The sequence below is a fragment of the Cydia strobilella genome, chromosome 16 (genome assembly GCF_947568885.1).
Source record: "Cydia strobilella chromosome 16, ilCydStro3.1, whole genome shotgun sequence".
Taxonomy (NCBI): Eukaryota; Metazoa; Arthropoda; class Insecta; order Lepidoptera; family Tortricidae; genus Cydia; species Cydia strobilella.
In genome coordinates, this window is record NC_086056.1 from 9,588,179 (window position 1) to 9,614,867 (window position 26,689).

The 26,689-nt window shown below is 36.4% G+C and overlaps 2 protein-coding genes across 8 annotated transcripts in view; both read right to left on the bottom strand.

Annotated features, from left to right (window-relative positions):
- Positions 1-26,689, bottom strand: part of LOC134748306 (CCA tRNA nucleotidyltransferase 1, mitochondrial) — a 240,801-nt gene that overhangs the window by 162,543 nt on the left and 51,569 nt on the right. The gene's annotated exons all lie outside the window — the stretch shown is intronic.
- Positions 1-26,689, bottom strand: part of LOC134748293 (luciferin 4-monooxygenase-like) — a 126,899-nt gene that overhangs the window by 28,341 nt on the left and 71,869 nt on the right. The window contains exons 1-8 of one of the 7 annotated variants that reach the window (XM_063683040.1): positions 8,641-9,028; positions 8,145-8,352; positions 7,408-7,720; positions 6,659-6,842; positions 5,967-6,112; positions 5,102-5,228; positions 3,086-3,317; positions 708-783 (exon numbers count right to left, since the gene is read on the bottom strand). In XM_063683040.1, coding sequence (XP_063539110.1) covers positions 773-783; positions 3,086-3,317; positions 5,102-5,228; positions 5,967-6,112; positions 6,659-6,842; positions 7,408-7,720; positions 8,145-8,352; positions 8,641-8,763 — 1,344 coding nt within the window. In that variant the 5' untranslated portion in view covers positions 8,764-9,028 and the 3' untranslated portion in view covers positions 708-772. Of the gene's footprint in view, positions 1-707; positions 784-3,085; positions 3,318-5,101; positions 5,229-5,966; positions 6,113-6,658; positions 6,843-7,407; positions 7,721-8,144; positions 8,353-8,640; positions 9,030-26,689 lie in introns of those variants that run through there. The other 6 variants (XM_063683039.1, XM_063683035.1, XM_063683034.1 and 3 more) reach the window with 6 other exon arrangements.

The window sequence follows — 26,689 nt, forward strand, 5'->3', positions numbered from 1 at the left end:
ATATTTCCTCTCGCTTTCTACAATCCTGCACTAACTACAAGTTTCTGTTTGACCCAATGGTTGACTGGTAGAGAATGCCTTAAGGCATTAAGTCCGCCTTTTGTACAATTTTATATCGTGCAATAAAGTTTAAATAAATAAAAAAATAAAAATATAACAATGAACAATGGACGCGGTGGTTTACGCCATACTTCAAAAATATAAAAGTACCATGTTATTATTATCATAAATAGTAATCGTTTAGGCATTTACTATGTCTAGACTGCAATCAGGCATAAACAGAGTTAATCTATTATTCATTGTTATTCAGTTGCCCTCCAGAGTGTAACTATATATAGCCTGCAATCTCCTTATCAGTTGTTTACGGAATATTCCGCGATTTGTTTTTGTTATTCTCGTTTTGTGTCTCTGCGTCTTTGTCACCTAAAATGCAATGGATAGGTATTCAAGATAAAGGTATATGTTTAATTATTTGATACATATTATATATATTTTATACCACATCGGTGGCAAACATATTTTGTAGAAGTTCATATGCGCACTTCGCTCTCCTGGTCGAAGTAGCCCCTTATATAAACATTAGAAACCTTTACGCGGAGCGATGATTTACGCGTTTCTGTGATGTACGTAAAATGTTTAGATACTACAAATCCTCGTTCATGAAATTCCTCAATCCAACAGTGGGATAAAGATATTTAACGGATTATTTGTTGACCTTATGCCTGTGGAAAAAAGGACCACCAAAGTTTGTTCAAATGTGTTGCCACTTGTATTATATTGTACCTAGGTTCAGAATTTACTATTATATTACTAGAAAGATTGGCCATAGCAATTCAGTTCGGGAATGCCGCCTGCGTGATGGGCACCTTACCTAGGGGGCAAAATCTGAAAGTCCTTTTACATAAGTATTTTTAAGTTTATTTTCACTTTATTTATATTTTTAGTATTATCATTTAATTTAGTTTGTAATACGTTTAAGTATCTTTAGTGTTTATTATGTATTTTCTTATTGTAATTTATTTGTGATGTTCCATGGCTAAAGGGTCCATGATCGATATGGAGTTAAGTATGGATCCTAAATCTATGTTATAGTACAAAAAAACGCATTTAACTGATTTGCAAGACCGAAGTGATCCCATAAGTGTTCCGTTTGTCAAAACAAAGTTTTGCACGGAACACTAAAAAAAACATGACCCTACCATATTTTTTTTTGTAAAATTATTAAACCAACACATGCTAAAACCGCGTTTTTGAAAAATTTGAAACGCATTTTAACTATGTTCCCGTTAGAACTTACATAGATGATAATTAATTATGTATCTTAATGTGTTTTTTCTTTAAAATACACCAATATTGACATTTTGTGAATTAACAGATTGTGAATAATAAGGGTTTGATTACAGCAAGTTGCCGGACACTATAAAATTAGGTAAAAGTTTGCCGGGGACTCTTAACATTGTAGTAGTAACGCTCATTGCTCTCACATATAACAATAACATAACAAAAGTCAATCTCGCGATACCATGTACCTACAGTTTTCTTCTTTTTTGTCATATCACCATGACTGGGGGACGTGACGACTGTAGTCACGTTTACCAGTGCTCTCTTAGGCGCTCTATCTTACTTGGGCCGTTGGGCCCGGTCATAACACTGGCCTGCAATCTGGTTTTAGTCTCCAACGTTTTTAGGGTTCCGTACCCAAAGGGTAAAAATGGGACCCTATTACTAATACTCCGCTAACCGTCTGTCTGTAACCAGGCTGTATCTCATGAACCGTGATAGCTAGAAAGTTGAAATTTTCAGATGATGTATTTCTGTTGCCGCTATAACAGCAAATAATAAAAAGTACGGAACCCTCGGTGGGCGAGTCTGACTCACACTTGGCCGGTTTTTCTATCTATTTGCCCAACACGTGGCCATACGTTCATCCCTACGTTCCTTCCGGGTCTTTAGTTTTTGCAGATAGGCTGCTTAGGTGCTCCTTGAAGTTGAGGCTTCTATCCAGGGTGATTCCGAGATATTTAGGAAGGAAGTTGTCGCGGAGAAGATTGTCCCTGAATTTTACTCTCAGCTCCTTTTTGGCCAGTTTGTTGCACAGTCGAAAGCAGGACACCTCGGTTTTGAAAGTTCTGGGGCACAAACGCCACCGGCAGAAAAAGACATCAAATAGATCCAGGTCCTTTTCCAGGGTATTTTGTCCCATTTCCAAGCTGTCTTCTTGTCTCACAAGGGCCAGGTCATCAGCATAAGGAAACTTCCGCGAGGTGGTGTTAGGCAGGATACGACTCACCCATCGATATTTTCAGACCTATGACCACTAATACTTGACGGTGTCGAGTGTGGGAAATCCGATAGCACGTACCGCTCGGCGGCCACTGGAGTACCGTCTATTGCTCTTGCTGTAAAGACTAGGTCCGGGTTGTGGTCACTTCTCCATGAAGCTGATTTGAACGTTTCTTTGCCTTTGTTAGAACCGGCTAAGAAAGTGTTGTTCCCATCTGCCCAGTCGATGATCGCCTCCCCATTGGCATCAGATTTTCTATATCCCCAGCAGGTATGGTGGCTATTGAAGTCTCCAATGTAAAGGGATGGGTGGAGTAAGCAAGCAGCTACGTGGAGGCTTATATATGTTGCATATCCTCGTTTCGCCGATTTGAATAGTCGAGGTGGCGATGTTATTTAAAGTCACGTTGACCAGCCCGCGCAGCATGGTTTCCCCTATCACTAAGTCCGTCACTTTCGCACTCACATACTTGTTAGAACGTGACAGGCATGGTGATAAGCGTACCTTGCTACGACTCCTGGGCAGTAAGAGAAGACCGGGCGTATATCGTAGTTCCATATCGTTTATGGTATATGGCCGCTACCAAATCAAATCCCGGTATATTTTTACCTCGTGTAACGAGTTGGGCATCATCAGCGGTGTGTTTCCTGAGGGAGGACTATGCCAACACCGTTGTCATGTAATATTTTGCTGACCGTGAGGTAATGACCATATTAGTTAAAAACATCAATAAAGTTTGTAACTACCTGATGGTCTTGGTAAAGATAAAGTAAATTGAAATGTCGTGGAAGACTGTTGTACCTACCTGAAAGCCGTTGTACTTGATGAGCTCCTTAAGCCTATCGACGATATAGAAGGCGCCCTCGTTGTCGTAGTGGCCGATGTCGCCCGTGCGCACGTAGCCCTCCTGGTCGAGCAGCGCCTCGCTGGCCGCCGGGTCGCCCATGTAGCCCTTCATGCGGAGGGGCGACTTGATCCATAGCTCGCCTTCCTCGCCCACACCCTTCCTTTTGCCGGTTTCGATGTCTATGACCTAAGAAATATTGCGGAAAATAGGCTCAGGACAGTTGTTATGCTAAGTTTGCGGTACTTTTTGATGAAGCCAAACTCTCAAAGCGTGTCAAATGCCTCGTTCAGAAGAACACACAACCCGCCCGGCGAGGGCTTCGGCCCGTAGGCCGTGCATCTCTGCTCTCTGTGTTTATTTTTAAATCAAGATTGAGTATATAATAGGGCAGTTGTTATTTTTTTATGAATAGTATCAGTCGATTAGGTTTGTTTTGAGGATCAAATGTCTGTATGGGACCCATTGCCTTAAAGCAATATAAAAGTCACAAATGATGGTCAGTCTGGCACCCGCACTTTACTGACGAAATGCTCCTAACAAAATGGCAATACACCTTGACGTCACGATGTAAGGTCAATAGCTAAGCAATAGCTTCTAAGCAATAGCTTAGAAGTCGTTTCTATGTATGGATAACAAGGAAATTGCGATTTTGTCGGTGAAATGTTGCGTTTATGTATATTGTTGCCATAAAATATTATTTTTACTAAAATGTAAGGAATCGAATGATATCATTATTTTTTTCCTGTTTGGATGTTTAAAAAAAAACTTTAATTTTAAATCGTATTTCTTTATTATTTCTGTTTTTTTTTTCAAGTTTTCTATTTACCTATTGTGATAAATTGCTCATTTTCTATCTATTTAACTAGATTTTATATTGGGATATTGGGATACCCTCCTACAATTTAGGAGGGAATTAAATCTTCTCGGGTCCGTGGTGTAGGGTTGGAGCCGGCATAGTTTTTTTTTTTTTTTTTTTTTTTTTTTTTTTTTTTTTTTTTTTTTTTTTTTTTTATCGCGTATATAATATATATCTTTACTTGAAAAATAATTATAGTATATAACTAGCCTTATGAACCGATTTTGCATGTACAACCAGCCTTAAAGTTTGTAGTCTATGATTGTTCATTATTTTAGTATGTGGGTATTTTTGCATTTTGTAATTTTTCCTCAGTCACCCGTTGACCACGAACGCTGTAAAGAGTTCGAAACGTCGGGATGAATTATAAATTCAATATACGCGATATAATCCGTTTTCATAGTTTTATTTCATAACTAGATTTTGTTACAAAATTCAACTTGTGTCAACAACCCTTTTTACTCTTTTCAAGGACGTATTCAGGGAACAAGGTTTTTCACAAAATAATCCAAATATAATTAAAATACTTAAGTTTTGGTGATTAATTTGAAGACGAGCAGAGTCACGTTCCCAGAAAGTCCAATCAACCTTAATTCTGAGAGCTAAGGTTGAAATTCTATTCTCTCACACACACCTGTTTGCAAAAAACTCGCCAATTGCTTACGTGCATGTTGCACCAGAGATGGAGGCAACTTTGGAAGTGACTAAAATGACAGCTTTGAATTGTTCCATAGAATAGAATAGAATATATTTATTTGCTTGAATACGTAACAATCAGATCTTATAAAATGGTTAGACACAGTATTCAGTCGACACAACATCAATATGCAAAATATTTACAAAATGGTACATTAAAGTTACTTTTACTAATTACTAACATGCGATCATTAAAACAATATCATAATAAAACAATGTCAATGAAATGAAATTGAAAAATAAGAGAGTATTATGGTAGATTAGTCAATAATAAAATAAAATAAATTACATATGTCAAATAAAAATCGGCGATTGTCATTTTAAATAATCCTTAACACTATAAACACACACACACACACACACTATAGAGACATTTTAATTTGACGTTCAGATGAATGTCACACACACTATGTTTTACCTTAATCTTCATGCCGGGGGCCGGAGTCCCGCAGGAGCCCAGCCGGCGTTTGGTGGAGAGGTCGACGCAGCACGCCATCGTCACCTCCGTCAGACCGTAGCCCTGCCGGATGAAGTTTATGCCTAACCTGCAATAAGTTGTATTAGTTGTAGCAAAGATAGATATAACTCCGTAATAGATGGATACAGTCTAAGGAAAAAACGTGCCTCAAAAATCAAGAAAATTTGATTCTCGTTCAGAGGGCGCTACTAGTCTTTTGGCCTACAGTCGTATAGATGGCGTTGACGGTTTCGTTTGTTATTTAACAATTTTAACGCATATCAGTGTAAAATAATTAAAGCAAATAAAAAAAATCATTTATCTATATTTAAATACATTCTATCGTATTTTTATAAATCTTCATTTTTAGTTTTAAAGTGTGTCGACAGATGGCAGTGAATTTACTGGGGTTACAAAATTTACTATGACAGTAACGCTCTAGTATCAGTTACTCTATGGTTGTAGGTATTATTGTTTATAAGAAATTAGAAAGTACCTAATAACTCTCCAAATGTTTCTAGTGATAACAGATTACTGTTTTTTTTCTTTTTTGCCAAGAACCACTATTTGTTTGAATGTAAATGCCTATGATGAGTAGTCAACTAACACTTGTGCTGTTTTGTTACTTCTTGCTTTAGGCGCTTTCAGAATACAATCCGTGGTTTACTAATATACCTATATGACATAACTTTCGTGATATTCTGTAGGTAAGTAATGTTTATTTAAGAACGCATAGTCGCGGGTTAAGAAAACAAATGACAATGTTTATGAACCCATGAAGATTCTCATCTTGGATATCTATCATTAGTGAAAGTAGATAGTATACCTCTGTGACACAGCATTTTGTATCTCTGCGGAGAGCGGCGCCGCGCCGCACCACACTTCGTTGACACACTTCAAGTTGTACTTGAGGACCAGCGGGTGCTTCGCCAGGAACACTGCCAGTGGCGGCACTAGCGTCATCATGTTTACCTGGTTACATATAATGCATATAATTACGAGAAGTTGATGTCACAATCATTTTAAACTTTATTTCAAAAGGATAGTGTTCAATTTTGCGTAATTAATGACTCCGTTATGCCGGATAAAGGATTGATTGCAATGGGTGTTAGTATGGTAACTATACTATAGTTGGTACCTACTAAAAAATATTGGATCGATCGATCGTAGCATATTGAATGTCTAGTAGGTTTGAATGACATAAAATAAATAATAATTAGGTACTAGTACACTATAATAGTACAGTCGCCATCAGATAGAGAGTATTTGATATCGGAGCATTCAGCGCGGCCAAGGTGCTCGCAATTATCTGAACACACCTCTATTGCCAAGGCGTTAGAGTGTGAGTTCAGGTATTTTTGAGCACCTCCAATATATCTGATGGCGACTGTACCAAATTTGATTTATGTGATATGATGCTTGCATGCTAAGCAATGATAGCCAAGTCTCCACAATCAAAGAAACAACATTATCAGTTGTGTAAATCTTACATATGGAATTAGACAAAGATTCATTTACCTTATAATTTTGTATAGTTTCCAAAAACAACTTATCTTCAAAGCGGGTCAGGAACACTATTTCAAGATGGAATGACAACACACCAAAAGTTGTAATAAAACCATAGGCGTGGAACCAAGGTATTAAAGCTAAGAAATTCTTTATTTCAATATTGTTTGACTCTGTTGATGTATCCACATAATATCTGAAAATAAATATGTTGTTTCAAACCTTGTACCTTGTAAATTTAACAGTATAGATTAGATTGAATTCTTTATGACTTCATTATTGTGGAAATAATAAATAAAAATTTTTAGCTATTCAGAAATTTTAATCTAATTTTAGGGTAGAAGGAAATGTTTTATATATGGTTTACGAAAAGTTGCAAAAAGTTTTCTGGCATATTATTGTATTGCATAATGTTATTTGGCAGAATTACCTTTTTACCTTTCGCATAGTATCATTTAACATAAAATCACTTCACTGTTTTATAATCCAAAACCATATTTTGGCATATGGTTTTGGATTATAAATATTGATATCATAATAATCTTAAACAAATATTGATTTTCACTCCCCCCTCCTCCTAAGGGAAATTTTTTTAGGAACTGGGGGTCAAAAAATTTGTTTTGACCTCTAGTACGCGTGTGCGATACATTAATTATGTGAAGAGTATTTCTGACAAAATTATGCCAGATGAGGGTAACCCTTTTTATATCCCTCAAATAAGGATAATTTTTTCACAATTTTAATAATTTTAATCAACTTACTTCATATGCTGTGACAAGGTCAGGAAATTTATATGTGTAAGCATGACTCCTTTAGGCAATCCTGTGGTTCCAGACGAACACATAACAGCCAGAGTGTCATTTCCACTGACATCCGCCAACTCAAAGTTCTCCACACTAGCTTGCTCTTTGACTAGGTCTTTGAACATAAGGCCCGGGATAACATCATAATCTCCAAATAGCACTATTTTTTCCACAGAGGATCCTTCACTGCAGTCTTGCATGTTGTGAGCCGTGATTGGTGAAGTAAATATTATCTTTGGTTTTGTAATTTTTAGAATGTGAGTAATTTCACCTAAAATAAAAGATCTCTTATTTATTTACATTAATATACTTACTTACATAGATAAAATAGTACATTTTTTTACATTAACACATTGAATGCCGCATTCGTAAAATGCATACTAAAATCGGTCACATGTGCCCGATCCAAGCGGCGCACAGTGCAGCGTCCAATGTGTTAATAAATATTTTAGATTGCCAAGTCATCTCTTAAAATCATTATGTTGCATGCGCATTCTTGCCGTTGCAAAGGTGTCATAAGTGCATTTCCAAACAGGAACATGGATTCCTATGAAAATCTGTTTTTTTTAATAACAACCCAGAATGTTTATTATACTGTAAAAAATTGCATGTCTTATATTATAAATCATTTGGTTTAAAGTTTTATAGATCTGTTGAAGAGAAATCATATAATATATTTCATTAATTTGTCATACCTGGAGAATAAGTGACATTAAGTGTGCTCAGCACAGCGCCGCAGTACATGGCAGCGAGGGCAGCCACCGGGAACTCAAACCGATTCTCACTGCACAGGGCAACCACCTCCCCCTTCTTCAGACCAAGTTTCTGCAGTGAAACCGCCAGGTTCACGCTTTGTTGCAAGATATCCTTGTATGACACAGAGTTCCCTGTCTCTCCACATATCTGAAAATTAATAAAATTTATTAAATTAATAAAACAAGCAAAATAAATGAACAGCAGTGGACAATGTTACGCATAGCAACCAAATGCCACACAAAAAGCAGGAATCTTAGTGTTAATGTTAAGGGTATTTAAAATCATGTAGTTGTAGTTACAGTAACATTGCACATACTTTTATAGACAAATTGATAAATCTTATCTGAAATATTGCCAAAATAATGTCAAATATGATTTTATTAATATAAAGGAAATGAAGTCACCAGATAATAATGTCTGCATTGCGGTACTTACTAGGGCTACTTTATCTCCTCCCTTCTTCAACTGGTCAAATAAAAACTGTGGGTACGACAAGTGGGCTGGAATTTGGCGTTCCTCCGGCCCGTAAACTATATTATTGTGTATAGACACAGCCATTTTCCTTTATTTAATATACTTCGGCCAGTGGACAGACGTGAACTAACCTAACCGAGTAAATTAAAGCAACACTTCAAACTTGCTTTTATAGACTGATTTCGATAAAAATATCGATATAGCGGATTAACACTGGATAAGTAAGATAGCAACTGATAACAAATATCATATCTGATATTTTTTTATATAAATTATTATTTACAACATCATTAAATTAAAATACTGCAAATAGAATACAGACAATACAGAGTACAGACGGGGCAGGCGGCAGGCCGCACAACGCATTTAAATTAAACTTTAAACTTGACATTGACATTTGTGTCATTTATTGATGGATTGCCATTGTAAAAAAAAAGTGATGAATAGCTGGCCGGACGTTCGGTTTCCTGACCGTCTAGCATGAATTGCGTTCTCGCGCGCAAGTCCATAGTCCATACTTGAAGTCGCGCTAGATGTATGAAGTCGCGCGCGAGAACGCAACTCATGCTAGAAGGTCTGATGATGTTTTTGAGTATTATCCTGCAAATAAAATACCATAGATGGTAGGAACCTAATAGAAATGTGCTATACGCGTGCGTCCGTGAGGGACAGAACATACGCAATACGACAATATGATCGGTCGAGTTTATTTGTCGCCCACCATATAAAATTTACGGTGGGGAACAAAAAAAATATGTGAGTCTGTGACAAGGACAAACAATAATAACGCTTTCTCTGCTACTCCTACTGAAGGATACATAAGACTATCCCTTTCGGTAATTTTCCACCACTCATGCCTGACCAGTTCAATGAATATAAAAGTCGTAACACATTACCGCACCGCACCAAGGTCATTGTGCGGTAATGTGTTAGCCGCTTAATACTCACTAGGAGAAGAACGATAACTCCATTCAAAAAAATGACCCTTTCAAAAGTTCGTTTCTACTACTAGCGCTCTCCAAACCTTTCTAGCGGGGGAAAGGGAACCCTGGAAGCGGACAGTAATGCAACGATCCATAAAGAGATTGCATATGATATTAACCATTCTTACCGGCAGACTCAGTTGTAGCATTTTCTGCCTGAGTATCGATAGCTGAACATTGTCGTATGCAGACGTTACATCAAGGAATACACCTACAACGTATTCACGCCTAGAAAATGCAGTACGAATAACAGAAGTAAGTATACTCAGGCTATCCATAGTACCCATGCCTCTACGAAACCCAAACTGGGAGGAAGATATGATTCCTCTAGATTCCAAGATCCACTCAAGCCTATTCTTCACAAGGTGTTCTAGTATTTTAGCCAAGACGGACGAAAGTGCAATAGGTCTGTATGACAGTGCATCATTAGGATCTTTACCCGGCTTTAATATCGGAATAATAATCTGCTTCTTCCAAGTATCTGGAATAATCCCTGAGATGTAAATTTTATTAATTATAGAAAGAAAGAATAATTTAGATGAGTCAGGGCAACGTTGGATGAAGGAATAAGGAATTTCGTCAATACCAGGTGAAGAATCCCGGAGATGCTCTAGTACAGATAATAATTCCGGAAAAGAGAAGGGTTCATCCATTCTGTCCCTAGAGGGTACAGATGGATAAGATAGGGGAAGGGAATCCTGAGATGGAACTGAAGGAGGAACCAGTCTGTCTATAAAATTTTCCAACCAACCAGAGGAATTATTAGAAAGAGAATTATTATGTGACATATAACCACGGAAACGTCTAATATTTTTCCATACAAGAGCTGAAGGGAAGCGAGGAGACAAACTTTCACAAAAACGAGTCCAGCCTTGGCGCTTCTTGATAGACAGAAGGCGCTTAGTCCGGGCGTTAACAGATTGAAATTCTAAGTACTTTTCTAAACTAGTCAAGTCCCCAGTAAAAGCATCCTCTGCCTGATTGCGCTTTTTAATAGCATCAGTGCATTCAGCATCCCACCACGGAGGGGAGGGTATTTTACCATAGGAAGAATTTTTTAAAGGGATACACCTATCAGCTGACTTAGAGAGAACATCAACAAATTTAAAATACAACTCCAAGAAATTATCATCCGACACCGGGGGAAGCAAATTGACACCATCAAATACAAAGGAAGAAAATTCTGACCAATCAGCCTTATCCAGCCTGTATTTTAAAAGAGGGGGAGAAGAGGGAGGAAGAGTAGGAGTCACAGACGGGAGAGAAATTAGGATCGGAAGATGATCACTACCATGTGAGTGAGTAAGGACTTCCCACATAAGACGGGGAGCTAAACTAGGGGAAACTAGAGTAAGGTCAACAGGGCTAGGGTTCTGAGTAGGGGGGGATCTCCTGGTGGGGGAGCCATCATTCATCAAGCACAAGTTAATTTCATCAAACAACTTTCTGAGCCCCATCTTGTATAGCCTTTACACAGCGGACCTTGATAAATCTGTTGATTGTTTCTGTGATATTCTTCAGTACGCAGATGACATTGCTCTTTATTATGTTTCTAAGGATGTCTCAGAATGCACAATTGCTTTAAACTCTGCTCTCTTTTACCTTAATTCCTGGCTTACAGATCATGGTCTGTCCCTATCAGTTGCCAAAAGCTCTGTTGTTGTTTTTACACGTAAATATCGTATTCCTGACATTGACATAGTCCTCAACGACGAATTGGTTCCTGTAGTAGATTCGGTTAAATTCTTGGGCCTTTACTTGGACTCGCGCTTAACCGGTGTGGCCCATTTAAATTATTTAAAAAATAAATGTGAAAAAGGGGTTAATGTACTGAGATCATTGTCTGGTGCTTGGTGGGGCTCCCATCCCTTCTCACAAAAGCTACTATACAATGCTATTATAAGAAGTCACTTCGATTATGGTTATTTTTTATTGGAGCCTTGCAATAAGGCTGCGCTATCCCTTCTTGATAAAATTCAATCGAAGTGCCTTCGAATTGTTTGCGGAGCCATGCGTTCTTCTCCTACTAACGCTCTCCAGGTGGAATGTCTAGACCCCCCATTAAGTTTGCGGAGACAATTCCTGTCTGATCGCTTCTATTTCAGGGCAGCCCAGCTTTCAAACCATCCGCTTCTTTTTCATCTAAATAACCTGGTAAACATTATCCCTACTTCTGATTATTGGACTAATAAAGAACTTCCTTGTCTCATCAAAAGCTTTCAAAAATTATCTGACGCAACACCTATGTGGACCTTTCCTGTTAATCCAGTGTTCCTAATTGATTATGATGCTCTTTTGTTTCGTCCAAATATTATCTTTTCTCTTGGTATAAAAAAAAATACTTCTGGTGCTAATAATGTCTTTTTACAACTCATTGAGGAAAAGTGGCAGAATTTCCTTACAATATTTACAGATGCCTCTAAACTCTCAACTGACCTTGCTGTTGGCTCTGCGGTTTGGATTCCGCGTTATAAAATTATATTAAGTTTCAAAAGCCCTCCTACCACATCGGTGTTCACAGGGGAAGCAATATCTATCTTTGAAGCTGTTTCATTCATTCAGTCTCACAAAGTCCCGAAAGCAATAATATTATCTGACTCCCTTAGCTGTCTTCAAGATTTACATAAGTTTCCACTTCGCTCCAGGGATAATCTTTTTATCATCCTTAAGATTAGACAGTCCCTATACCAATGTTCTCTACTTGGGCTTGAAGTTGTTCTTGCTTGGATCCCTAGTCATAGTGAAATTGATGGTAATGAGCATGCAGATGCCTGTGCTAAACAGGCGATTGAAATTGGTTGCTCTTCCTCTTATTCCAAGTGCTATATGCAGGACCTCCGCAACTCTGCTAAAGCAGATCTTGTCAGACAGTGGACTGAAGAGTGGGAGATAACTAGCAAATCCACTGGCAATCGCTATTATAGGATCCAACCGAATATTCTTGTCAGACCTTGGTTTTTCAAATACCATAAGATTCACAAGTCAGTTACCTCCTCTATTATTCGTCTTCGACTTGGCCACAATACTTCCCCTGCTTGGCTAGCTAAAATCCATATTCTAGATCATTCATTATGTGAATGCGGCCTGGAGGAAGGCACCCTTGATCACATCTTCTTCAACTGTCCAAATACTCATGCCAGTTTTTATGATTTTCTTCCTGACTATATTCAACGTCCTGTTAACATAAACCATATCCTTACTTTGGTTAACACTACCTTTGTTTATGTCCTTGCTAAGTTTATGAAAGATTTTAATATCAAGCTTTAGCTCCTTTTAATAGTACATTATTGTCGAGGCTCGGAAGTAGCTACTTGCTGGCTGAGGATCGGACGACCTTGGGAGTCCGTTTAATTGAATCCGAAGCCAGCAAGTAGCCTTCCAGCCGAGTCATATATAGTGCTTTTCTCAAAAATGGCGCAATAAATACAAATATAATAGAAATATTTTACAGAAGCAACGTTCTTATGTATATATTTTCACAGAAAAAAGTGAAAAGATTTGCTCTGCCGCCTTTTTATTTTTTTAATTTTTCTGCTGAAAATACGCCAACCTATTTTAGACACCTAAATAGTCGCGGTACCAACATTATAATAATAAGTACTGATCATCTGTTTGGCTGTTTCATGGACCTATGCCTTCATTTGATATGCGACTTCAACTTTTATAAAGTTTGGAACTCGACAAATAATGGAATTTGTATGCAACATTGCAGTCCCGAAATCGAGACTGCAATGTTTTTAACTTTTTAATTTTTTGACTGACCATAAACTACGCACTTCGCGACCTACTTTTTAACCGGCAACGTCGACTTTGCCGTCCATTTTTGAGAAAAAGTTTTTACCTGTTTGTTTACCCAAACTTTCCTGTAATGTTCCTTTTTAAAAAAAAAAAAAAAAAAAAAACCTGATCCTGGCAGTTGGCTCATTACTTTCTATAGTTTCTATTGGTTTTTCTGGCCGTCCATTTTTTCTATTTTTATTCCTATAGTAGTTTAGATTCTTCAACCGATCAAGCATCTACACGGACTGGATCAAGTTCTGATACTGAAATTCTGCTCCCACAACCTTGATGCTGGCAAAATTGTCCCAATGGACAGATGCCATAAGAACCAAAAACTGAACTGAACTGAACTAGCGCTCTGGTTGTTATAGTATTAACTAAAAATAACAACCGTTTAGCCTAGCGGATATTGGCAGTAATCCAGTTCAGGAAGCTAATGGTCCTCGCACGGCGACTACCGTTCAAATGACTCGCGGGGCAGGTTTCTGAAATCCGGTTTACATTCGCGTGCGAGCCACAAACCATGAGACGCGAGTGTAAACGGTGGGCTCGTCTCGCGGCACGGCTCGCGCTTGCCTGGCTCTCGTCAGGGGTGCGAAACTCCTTGCTTCGGGCAAACTCGGCTCCGTTCGGCTCAGCATTGCTCCGAGCAATTATTAGGGTTGACAACAGCTGTGCCGTCCCTTTGCGTGCACGACCACAGATAAGATAATGACTTGAATTTTGACAACCCTAAATAGCCGAAAGGGATAGTGCCACATCCCAACCAACCAGGGTTCCGTTTTTTCCTTTTGAGGTACGGAACCCTAATAAAAATATCTGAAGAGATAATGATTTCTATTTTATTTAGAAATTCGTTAAAGGTAACAAAACAGTTATTATTAAGATATAAATAAATATCCCATCAAAGACATTACATGTAAGATGCCAGTCTCGCAACGCAATACTTCTACTACAAAAAAGTTTAGAGATGTATATAATGTGTATCAAGTCGGTTATTTTAGTCAGTGCCAGGGGGTAAAACCGCATCAATATTAGAAGTCTTTATTTTTAGTCCAAGTCCCCATCCCACACCATACCCGCACATGAGTGTCATAATATATGTATGGTATGAACCTATACCATATTCATATCCTTACCATACTCATAGACATAGTACATCTTAGACCTTTACCTACTATTTATTGCAACTGCAAAAGTAACTTTGTAATAGCATATATTCATATAGGACTACAAACTTACTTATGCAGTTCCTAAATCTTTAAAACGTTTTTTATGGCTTTTTAAGCTAAAAACTACTTATGTTTAAAATTTGAAGCTTGTTGGTTGGCTAGAAGTACCTTAGAATTACGATGATCGGTGAGTGAGTGCGTGTGTCAGTGACAAAAGTAATTCTTAAACTAAAAGTTCAAATTGAATGTTCTTGGGAGTATATGTAAGCCATATCATGCCCTATATGTCACTGAAAATTCAGGGCTTTAGCTTTAGCCAGCACAAAATTACAGGACGTCGAAAATGGCCTGAATGGCTTCAAGAAAAGGATGGTACGGCCGTGCCTCTTTGTTTTGCTCGACTTGGCGGGGGCACTGCCGTGCCCCCAGATTTTCATTCCTATTATGTACCTAGGATCAAAAGAGCTTGATTCGAAAACATACAATAGGCAAAAAAAAAGTGTTATTCTATACAAAATTATGCATCGGACGGTGCTCGTTGAACTGTGGAACATGTTTATAATATTTATGTTTGTTTAAAATATTGACGCTGAAATGGTGGGCTTGTCAGCTAGTCAAATATAATAATGCTCTTAATATGGTTTTTTATTATATATTTTCTTAAAAATATAAATATTTATAAAATCGCGAAAAAATGTTTGGCGGTCCTATAAAAATCAGCGGCATCACATCAGCCGGAATGTATGAAACAGCCAAATTTTTTTACGCGATTTCGGCATTGGTCCCTTAATAAAAAATAGATATTTAATTTTGTTACAATAAAATGTAACCTAAAATTAAAACTACCTACAAAACTTAAACTAATACCTAAAAAATATATAAAACAGAATATAGGTGACCTAGACCAATATGTATACACCGTGTTTATAGGGTTCCGTACCAAAAAGGTACAAAAGAAACCCTTGTTGTGCGACTCTGTCTGTCACTTTGCTAAATATCTCGAGATGTGTCGAGCTATCGATTTGAAATCTGAATACATAGTTATGAACAACGCTAACCAACGCTACACATTGGAAGTATTATTATCTATTGTAAGTATTATTTTAAAATTAATTATGGAAAATGTCCAATATAAAGACGAGTGGGATATCATTTGAAAGAGCTTAAATTAAACATTACAAAACAAAAAACAAATACCCTTATCTCCGAAGTTTACCAATGAAAAATAATGAAATTTTTACATATTAATAACAGGAGAAATATCTAAAATATATAAAAATACATCTATCTTGAAAACATTCTTTTTAGTAATCACTAATCAAGAACTTTAGCGGGTGTTTATTATACTTCAAATATCTATAAGAATTAAAAATACCTTATTTGAAATCCCTGAAAACTCAACTTAATATAGGTCGCGCAAATTAGCTAGCCAATTTGCCGATAGATAGCGCTGTACACAATTACGCTTAGTATACTTTTGGTCAAAAGTCTCGTGATTATAGTTACGTGAGATGAGACAATTAAGTGTACGGAACCCTCGGTGCGTTGACCGTTTATTTTATTTGCTTTAATTTCAAGGGTGCATTCCTGAGCTTACATTAAGTAACTTTCTCAAGACACCAGTACCTATTCTAATTAACTCCATTTCGGAGATAATCAATACTTTTATTTATGTTAATTTGATAAGGCCCCTACAAGCGTGTACACTTGCCTTAGGGACTGTTTACATATTGATTAATGTTTAGTACGAATTTATATACTAGCTACTAAACGTAAGTACTGTCTCGGCCAATTTATGTTCAAAATGACATTGATATATCACAGTTTTCAATTGTTCGGTTGAGTTAGTCCCCTATTACAACAACGCTATATTATATTATTATGCAACATTTAATTACATTTTACAAAAAATTCAACCAATTTATTTTTTAATTAACTGCCATTTAGTTTCCTTAAACGTACTTATCCATTGCCCGAAATTAATGCAAATAAAGAATAAAACACGGTGTATATTAGGCTAGATCACCCAGGTCCGATCCCTACGGAAGGGTTCCCATAAGGCTGGCTGCGTTCAGTGCGTTCCCACATTGGATCGCTATGCCGATCCGTTGGGCGAGGAACGAGCTAGCCCCCCCCGGTGACCTCGATGAATTAATTTTATTGTATATTATTTAGTTTATATAACATTTAAAACTTTCGCGGTTTAAACACATATTAAATCACATTTAGAAACGCGATAGACCCGTTTCTAAATGTGATTTAATATGTATTTAGTTTATGTTAATTTATTTCACAATTATAATTATTTTACTTTTTTTCATTTTGTTTTATGGTCTATGAAGACTATTAATGTTAGTTTAAGCTATTTTATAAGATATTGTTTTTTTTCTGTGTTAATTTGTAGGAAAGTTGGTTTAAATGGATTTTACATATATCGTTAATACATTTTTCATCATATTTTTTTATTATTTTATACAAATTTCTTTTTAATATTATTTTTTGGTTTTATAATTTTTTTCTTTGTAAATTTTTATTTTATTCTAAAATATGCACCTATATTTTATTCTATCCTAATATTTTTGTAACCATCGAATTTTGTTATTTTTATTGCTAAATTATTTATTTTTTATTTATACATGTATTTTTTATTTTTTTTAATAATTGTTTTTTTTTTCATAATTATAATAATTTTACTTTATTTTTATTTTTATTTTCATTATCATATTTTGTTTTATGGTCTATGAAGAGTATGAAGTATGAATGTTAGTTTAAGCTATTTTATAAGATATTGTTTTTTTCTCTGTTAATTTGTAGGAAAGATTGTTTAAATGTATTTTACATATATCGTTAATACATTTGTCATCATTTTTTTTTTATATACATTTCTTTTTAAAAATTTTTTGTAAATTTTTGTTTTATTTTAAACTACCTATTTTATTTTATCCTAAGTTTATTTGTACAACAAGAGAGGAAAGTTTGATATTTCTTCGAGTGCTTATTTTGAGTCCATTTTGAGTGAGTGTATTTTCTGTGCAGGCGAAAAATTCTATAATCTAATTTAGAATCTTGACCGTAGCAAGGGACTGGGCTATAGCTATAACCGCGAAAATCTAAATTCGCAAATTGCGGGCATTTTCTCTGTCACTGTAATTACGCCTTTATTGGAGTAAAAGAGAAAGATCCCCGCAATTCGCAAATTTCGGTTTTCGCGGTATTTTTTTATAATAATTTTATATTAACCATTTGACGAATTCCTCAGTCAATTTTTCTTATATACAATTTTTTTTTTCACCTCAGCAGCTCGAACAAGCCTACTTTCGTCACTCCCTGGAGTAAGGAAAGTGCGACTTTCCTCACTCCAGGGAGTGAAACAATGTAGCTTTTTAATTTAGTGAAGGCCATGAACTTCATACTTTTATTACATTTTTTTTATGGTATGGTACGGTACGGTACGGTACGGTCCGGTCCGGTCTCGTCTCGTATCGTATCGTATCTTATCGTATCGTACATATTATATTACTTTTTTTTCTGTTTATTCTGTGTAATTCGAAATACATTTTAACCTTTAATATGTTCTCACTACTGAGGTGAAAAATTATGTGTGCAACACGAGAGCAAAGTTATTTTACATCTCGTGTTTTTGAGTCCCTCGCTACGCTCAAGATTCTACCTTAGAATCTTTCGCTTTCTCGGGACTCAAAATAAACACTCGCAAGAAAAACCAACTTTCATCTCTTGTTGCACAAATAACTATTAGAGCTACCTACATGCCTGCCAAGAAAACTATTTTCCCCTCACTAGCTCGGAAAGCCGTCTTTTATCCTTTAAAACAAGCGAGGAAAAACGCATTTTATCCACTAGTGGGGAAAGTAATTTGACCTTGGATGGAGCGTGTTTAAGTAGCTTTTGACAGATAACAAAACGTAAAACGCTCATAATAATGGTTCGTTCGATATTCCTTATCATTAAATAAATGATTTAATCTAATAAAAAATACCAAATTTAGCTTTATTTAATGATTTTAAGTCATAAACCTTAAATTCCATAAGAAACTGTTTTTTAAATGATGTTGAATGTAATTCTGAACGCACAAGTTGAGTCGATGCAATTTCAAAACGCATTGTCAGAAATGTCAACATTGTCAACAAAAAAATTCTCGCCGACTCCGACACGTAAAAATACACAACTTCCAGAGTTTTCTGTTATAATAGCGTATTATCGTAAAAAAAAATAGTGATTCTATTGATGAAGATGATTAACGCCTGTGGATGTTGCACTTTCCTCGCTATATTCAATTCAATTCAATTAATTTATTTCAGAATAAAAATTCCATATACAATTACATTTACATTTATAATAAAATAAAATAAAATAACTAATCCTAAATTAGAACTAAATATGTTAGTAACAATAGGTAAATGGTGGACAGACATGGACATCATGGGCTTTCCTGCGGCAGAAGCGCCGGACGAATACCTAGACACGCCAGCATCAATGATGTCATCCGAAGGGCCTTTGTCAGCGTCAAAGTTCCGGCCATACTCGAGCCCGTAGGTCTGGCTAGGGACGATGGCAAGAGGCCTGACGGTATGACGTTGGTGCCTTGGAGGATGGGACGGCCTCTAGTCTGGGATGCCACATGCGTTGACACCCTAGCGCCGTCCCACCTTCCGGGCACTAGCAGTATTGCTGGTCGTGCCGCGTCCATGGCAGAAGACCTCAAACGCCGCAAATATGCCACCCTTGGCAGCAGTTATATTTTTGAGGCGTTTGGGGTCGAAACGCTGGGGCCTTGGGGGCCAAGCGCGCGCCGGGTATACAAAGAGATAGCGGCGCGCCTTATAGACGCCACAAGGGACCAGAAGGCTGGCCAGTATTTTGCTCAACGCATTAGCATTGCCATTCAACGTGGCAATGCAGCCAGCCTTCTGGGCACACTGCCCATCGGCTGTGACTTGGAGGACGTGTTTTATTTATAGGGCCTTTATTTTAAGTTTATTTATACCTAGTTTGTATTATTATTTTTAAGCCTATTTGTATATTCATAGCTTTGTTCTTATTATGTTCTAATAAAAGTAAATCACAATAGGTAATATTTAGACCAACTATGTTAGTACACAGGAAATAATTTGTTAATAAAATACATTAAAATAAAATAAAATTACAATAAAATTACAGCTATAGTGAGGGGAAAAGTTTTGTGTTACTCACGGGTGCAAATGTATTTTACTTCTCGTGTGTTGAAACCACTCGCTACGCTCAGGATTCTATTTTAGAACTATACTTTTCAACTATAGAATCTTTTCGCTTGCTCGTGTTTCAATTCCACACTCGCGGGTAAAATACAACTTTGCACCCTTGTATAACAAATAACTATTTTACATCATTTGAATTTAATTTATAACTCCGTTTCCAACTTTTATTTATACCTACTCATTCGGGTAGAAAGTAACTACCGGGTAAATAGGGTAAATTCCCGAAATATACCCGATATCTACCTCAGATATTTACCTGCCGCACTGTGGGCTGAAACTCGGCTCTCATTGACAGAAAATTATCAAGTTGTAAGTTTTTGTTTTCAAAAAAATTATGGAGAAGGTTAGAAAATTCAAGATATCTTGTATCACCAAAGTTGTTGTTTTCAATTTGTTTTGATTGAAATAGGTTTTGCCCTCCATTGTTATGGTAACTTTTTGGGACGATTTGGCATCGAGTTATGATTTTTTTCGAAAACAATGTATGGAGCAGGAACAAAAAACCTATTTGTTTCGAAAACCGCAAAACAAAACATAATATCCTCGCAGATAGTTATAGGTGCTACGAATTATTTGTGATTTTTATTGAAATGGGTTTTACTCATCAGTCATCGTTGTTATGCTAAACGTTGAATCTCAAACAATTTGGCTTGAAAAAAGTAGTTATGATTTTTTTTCAAAAACAATGTATGGAGCAGGAACAAAAAATCAATATAGTTCAAGATCAGCAAAAACTACCGTAATATCTACGCAGATTGTTATACCACGAATTATTGTGATGTGATTTTTTCCACGACCACCCGCTACGTGCGGGTTTTCAAGTCGTTTATTGGTTCTATGGAAAAGACACAAAAACCAGTGGTAATTTCAAGATTATTTTTATTAAAATGTGTTTTTACTAGCATTGTTATGCTAACCTCTGAATTTCAAACGATTTGGTGTAAACAATTTCGAGTTCTGACACAGAATATATATATACTATATATGTCGGAATCGTGGGCGTTTCTTACTATCGGCAGCGCATCAGAAGCTTCAATAGTGGATGACGAGGGCTTTCAATGAAATACTTTACTACACAAGACTGTTTACAAATCACATTCTTATCCAAAGCAAACCAGTGGATTAGACCCAGGAACCGCCAACGTCGTCTCCTCCCGTTCGTTCTCATCAGAAGATTGATTGACAGTATCACTTCAATTGTTCTGCAATGTTTCGAGTGATGAGTGATGTGATATCTCAGTGTACTATTACGTTTTCGAAAAAGTGATGTGATATAGCATTACTTTTTGGAGCACTGTTTTGCGCATGTCTATTACGGTTACGTTTGCGGTTCTCGAGATATCTTGAATTTTTTAACCTGTCTCCATAATTTTTTTAGAAACAAAAAATAATAACTTGATAATTTTCGTGATAAATCGTCTGAAATTCATAGGTATAGCAAAAAATGCTAGTAAAAAACCATTTCAATCAATACAATGTTAAAATGACAACTTCGGTTTTTGTGTCTTTTCCATAGAAACAATAACGATTTTTTGAAGCGCAACCATTAAGGATGACTCACGTTAGACCGGGCCGTGACCGGGCCGGAGCTTCCGGCGCTTCGTTTTCTATGGAAAGCATCACGTGATCACCTGTCATGTCATAGAAAAGTAAGCGCCGGAAGCTCCGTCCCGGACACGGCCCGGTCTAACGTGAGTCATCCTTTACGGAAACATAAAATATCACAAATAATTCGTGGCATATAACCATCTGCGAGGATATTATGGTATTTTTTTGCGGTTCTTGAATTATATAATTATGTATATTGATGTTTTGTTCCTGCTACATTGATGTTTGATACATTGTTTTTGAAAAAAAAAAAATCGTAACGACTCTTCAAGCCAAATCGTTCAAAATTCATAGTTTAGCATAACAATGATGAGTCAAACCCATTTTAATAAAAAATACTTTAAAAAAATAATTTCAGTATTTACCACTTTTCCATAGAAACAATTACCGATTTAAAAAAAAACCGCACCCATGAAGGAAATATGTAGTATGCCAAAAAATCACAAATAATTCGAATCACACGTTCAGGGAGGGTGGGAGGGGGTCCAGAAAATGTGTCATGTTGTGACAAACTTTAAGAGGCCGTAGTCGATTTTGGAGCAAAAATGTAAAATTGATAGATTTAGTCGTTGAAATTATACACGTTTTGTTACGTAATATCTAAATAACAAGTTTTGATTTCTATTAGCACGTCTTCTCATCTTGCCTTTTAATAATGAGGTCGCGAGCGTGCGTCACCGGTAATGCATGAAGAGAAGGAGCAGTTTTTAAATATTCATCAAAAAATTATGGTGGTAAATTATACAAATTGATGTATAAGAATAGTTTCAGCAAATGTTGTAGATTGTTTAAGTATCAAAATTACGTTGAAATTAAGTCGATTTTTAGAGAAATTGTCACTTGTTTTGTAGTAATTTCTGGAGAAAATTGATTTCGTCTAACTTTCATTTACATTACTTCAAAGTCATAATAATAAAAATGTAGTCTGATAAAAGTCAAGTACAGCATATGTGTAATACAAAATTGCCATGTTTAGCCGTCCAAACTTTACGAAATTTACAAATAAGTGCGACAAAATCAGTGCTTTACGCGCGATTATCTAAACGTCCATCAGAAAAGCAAACATTACTAATTTAGTGAGTCTGTTTTCAAAAAATTGATCTGATAAAAGGTAAGATAAGAAGACGTGCTAATAGAAACCAGTACTTGTTATTTCAATTAGGTAACAAAAGGTGTAAAATTTCACGGACTAAATCTATCAATTTTACATTTTTGCATCTAAAATCGACACCGGCCTCTTAAGACGTCACTTTAACTTCATCAGTAAACGAAAATTTATTTAAATTATTTTAGTCGCTGTACAGTGAAATAACAACTTATTGAAACGATAGTCGTTTTCTTTTTTAATCAGTTTTGGGTTATAAATTTTTTAATATTCATTTTAGTCAAAAATATTTTGATACAATATTAATACTTAATTCGATTTGCCGATTTCGTTGAAAAACTGTGACGTCACACAGGGGAGGAGGGATTTGCCAAATAAGACCAAGTTTGAGAAGGAGGGGGGGAGGGGTCAAAAAACCTAGAAATTCGTGTGATGTCATTATGGATGACCCCTAACCATCTGCGAGGATATTACAGTTTGTTTTGCGGTTTTCGAAATAAATTGATTTTTTGTTCCTGCTCCACACATTTAAAAAAAAAAAATTCGTAACGATACTTTATGTCAAATCGTCCTAAATTCGAGTTACCATAACAATGCTGGGCAAAACCTATTTCAATAAAAAAAAATGAAAATAACAACTTGGGTTACTATGTCAATAAGAACAGTGCGCCGCCCATCTCTAATCTCGGTAGATTCAAGTCGGCTTAAATAGCACAATTATGCGTTATATATTATACTATGGGCATTCTGCGAGTCAACAAATTTACATGATTGTGACAAATTTAGTTGTAAACATATGTACCGTTTGACATATTAGGGGGACTGACTAATGTAACTGTTGTTGTTTTACCAGGTCCAGCATTGATAATAAATATTACATTTGTCATATCAGGGCAATTGAATAGGGTAACTGTTGACGTTGAACCAGGTCCAGCATTGAAAATAAATTGAACGTTTGACATATTATGGCAAGTGGTCATTGTAACTGTTATTTTTCCACCAGGTTGTTGATCATTGTATTGAAAATTAACATTTGACATATTAGGGCAATCCGTCATTGTAACTGTTCTTGATCCTTCAGATCCCTCATTGTATCGAAAATTAACATATGACATATTAGGGCAGCCGGTTATTGTAATTGTTCTTGTTCCACCACCCTCGGATGGAAAAATAACATTTGACATATTAGGGCTACCGACTATTGTAACTGTTCTTTTTCCACCAGGTCCAACATTGGAAGGAGAGTTAACATTTAACATATTAGGGCTACCGGTTATTGTAACTCTTCGAGGTACACGAATACACGATGCAGTGTCACTGGTTGATTGTTCACTTGCCCTTCCTTCCCGCTGAGAAGGCAATAGAGGCTGAGAATTTGATCCACCAAGTGCAGACTGTGGCCAATCTCCAATCTGGCTGCAGTGGATAATTCTGGTTGATAATGATAATATAATGATAATATAATAGTAATAAATAGCAGATGGCAGTGAACGTGTGCTAGAAGATTTTTTCTGGGTATCAATTTTGATTTTATCAGGACTACAATGCTCAATGTAAACTGGAGGATCACGGGAGCCTGGCTGTGGATCTGTGTAAAGTGGTTCACGTGGCTGGTGTGATGCTGACGAGGAGTGATGAACTTCTGCAGTCTTAGTTTTGGTGTCTAGCATTTTGAATGCCACTGTCTGTTGATAGTGGTATTAGTTAACTCGATTCCTCTACATATATACCATTGATACCCAAGCTCAGCGTATCCTGCAAAAATGATGAAAAGTGAACACACTTATTAGTACATATGTATAAAATGTAACAAAGATTTTGTAGAAATACCAACGAATAGTAATTTAAGCATTATTTTGTGAATCAATTAATTCAAATGTAATTTATTTTTGGTTTAGGCAAGTAGTGAATAATGTGAATAAAAAAATAAATAGGATATAGTCATTTAGTCATATTCGTACAAATTAAGTTTTAATGTAAGGTACCTATTATATATGTCTTTTTTTTATAAAACGAGAATTAGGACCATCTGGTTTCCGCCCAGTTCTAGTTTTCGTCCACTTGACGGAGTTGCTATAAATAAAACGTAAAATTTGAATATAAACCTATCTTAGCGTGCAAGTTTGGACTTATTGAAATTCTTAATGTCTAAACAATGGATCTATCTACATAATAATGATATCTCCTCCTGTTTTAGTAAAAATGATTACACATTACTACACATAAATCTCATGAAAACTGAAAGAAACCCATATATAAAGTTAACTTTTGTGGGCACTAAAAACGTTCACACTCATTACAGTCATTACTTCCATGCGACTGGACCAATGCATGGCGCTGGGCGTCTCGCGGTATTCTAAGAATGGCAGCCTACAGCGCGCCAATATCAAAATACGCCTGCTATGTCATTTTGTCCATACATGTCATTTTGTCCGAATTTCCCAATTTACAGCGTGGGCGTTAATTGAACCCTGAACTAGGCGAAGGTTTCTATAATAGTTTGTAAAATATAACCCTGAGCATATTATACAGGTGAAACGGGTCACCCGCTGTCCACGAACGCTTTATGTAAAGGGTCCGAAACGTCGGGACGTACATCATTATATTTCAAATTCATTATACGCGATATAATCCGTTTACACAGTTTTATTTTATGAATAACTATCGCGGTAACCGTAGAAAATGTCGTGAGCAGGAATTAAAGAAGGTATTCATAAAAAAATGGATCCCATACATTTCACAACTCTTCTTTCCGCACAGACTAGATATTATTTTTATATATTAAAAGTATTAAAACCTCATTCTTCCCACAGAATGATGGTTGCTAAGCAACAATGTTTTTCTAACAGTTGTGTCAGATTACCTAACTATTTCGATTCAATATATATGTTGTACATTTTCTTTGGAGCATTCGTTTAATTTATAATACGTATTAATTTCCATACTGGTAGTCTCCATTGCTTCCAAAATATAATAACGCGTCTCTGACTTTAATAGGTGATGTGCCAAGCATAATGGATCATAATTTAACGACTACAAAATTGTTGATCGGAAATCTCGAAGGCAAAAGTAATTGGTCAACTTGGAAATATAAAATATGTATCGCCTTAAGGAGCATTCCAAATGCGTTGGATGTTGTCGAAGGTAAATTAACGAAGCCCGCTCATGTAGAGGAAGCAGCAGCGGCAGCGGGGGCAGGAGACCAGCTTGCTACCTATACGAAGGCTGACTGTAGTGCTTTGCTCCTCTTAACAAGCAACATGACTGATGATACTCTTCAAAAAGTCATGCGGTACAACACTGCTCGAGAATTCTGGTTAGAACTCCACAGATTGTTTGACGGGACTAGTGAAGATAAAAGCTATAATTTATGCATGAGCTTCTTCGGATTCAAACGGAACTCAGAAGATGACATAGCGACGCATATGAGTAAATTAAAGAATATTTGGTCCGAACTTAATCAAGATTTGAAAAAAGATGAAAATGAGTTACCCGAACTCCTCTTGATCTGTAAAATTCTTGACACACTAAGCGAGGAATATTCATCATTTAAAAGTAGCTGGCTCTTGGTTCCGAAAGCAGATAGAACAATAGAGAGTTTAACAAATCATCTTTGTGCTTACGAAAGATCAATCAAAGGTAATTCCGTACCTGAACAAGAATCATTCGTTGCTCACTCGAATAATGTACGAGTAATTGATAAGAAGAACAAAGATAAGAAGATTAAATGTAATTACTGTTCAAAAATCGGTCATCGCGTAAAGAACTGTCAAAAATGGATACGAGAAGGCAAACCTCCGAAGAACAGCAATGCACAGAAGGGCGAAAGTACGCCATCTACTTCCCAAGCGTCAGTAGTAAATATGACAGTTATGCTGGTGCAGGAAGAAGTATCAGCCGTTGAGCACGACAAGGACAATTGGTACGTAGATAATGGTGCCACCAGCCATATTACTAATAGAGGTGACTTGTTCACAACTTTTCATAACTTTGATGACACGCATACCGTTACAACAGCCAATGGTCATGTTTTACAAGCCAAAGGAAAAGGATCGGTAGACTTAGAAGCAAATGTCAATGATAAAGTCTCTACTGTCACATTACAAG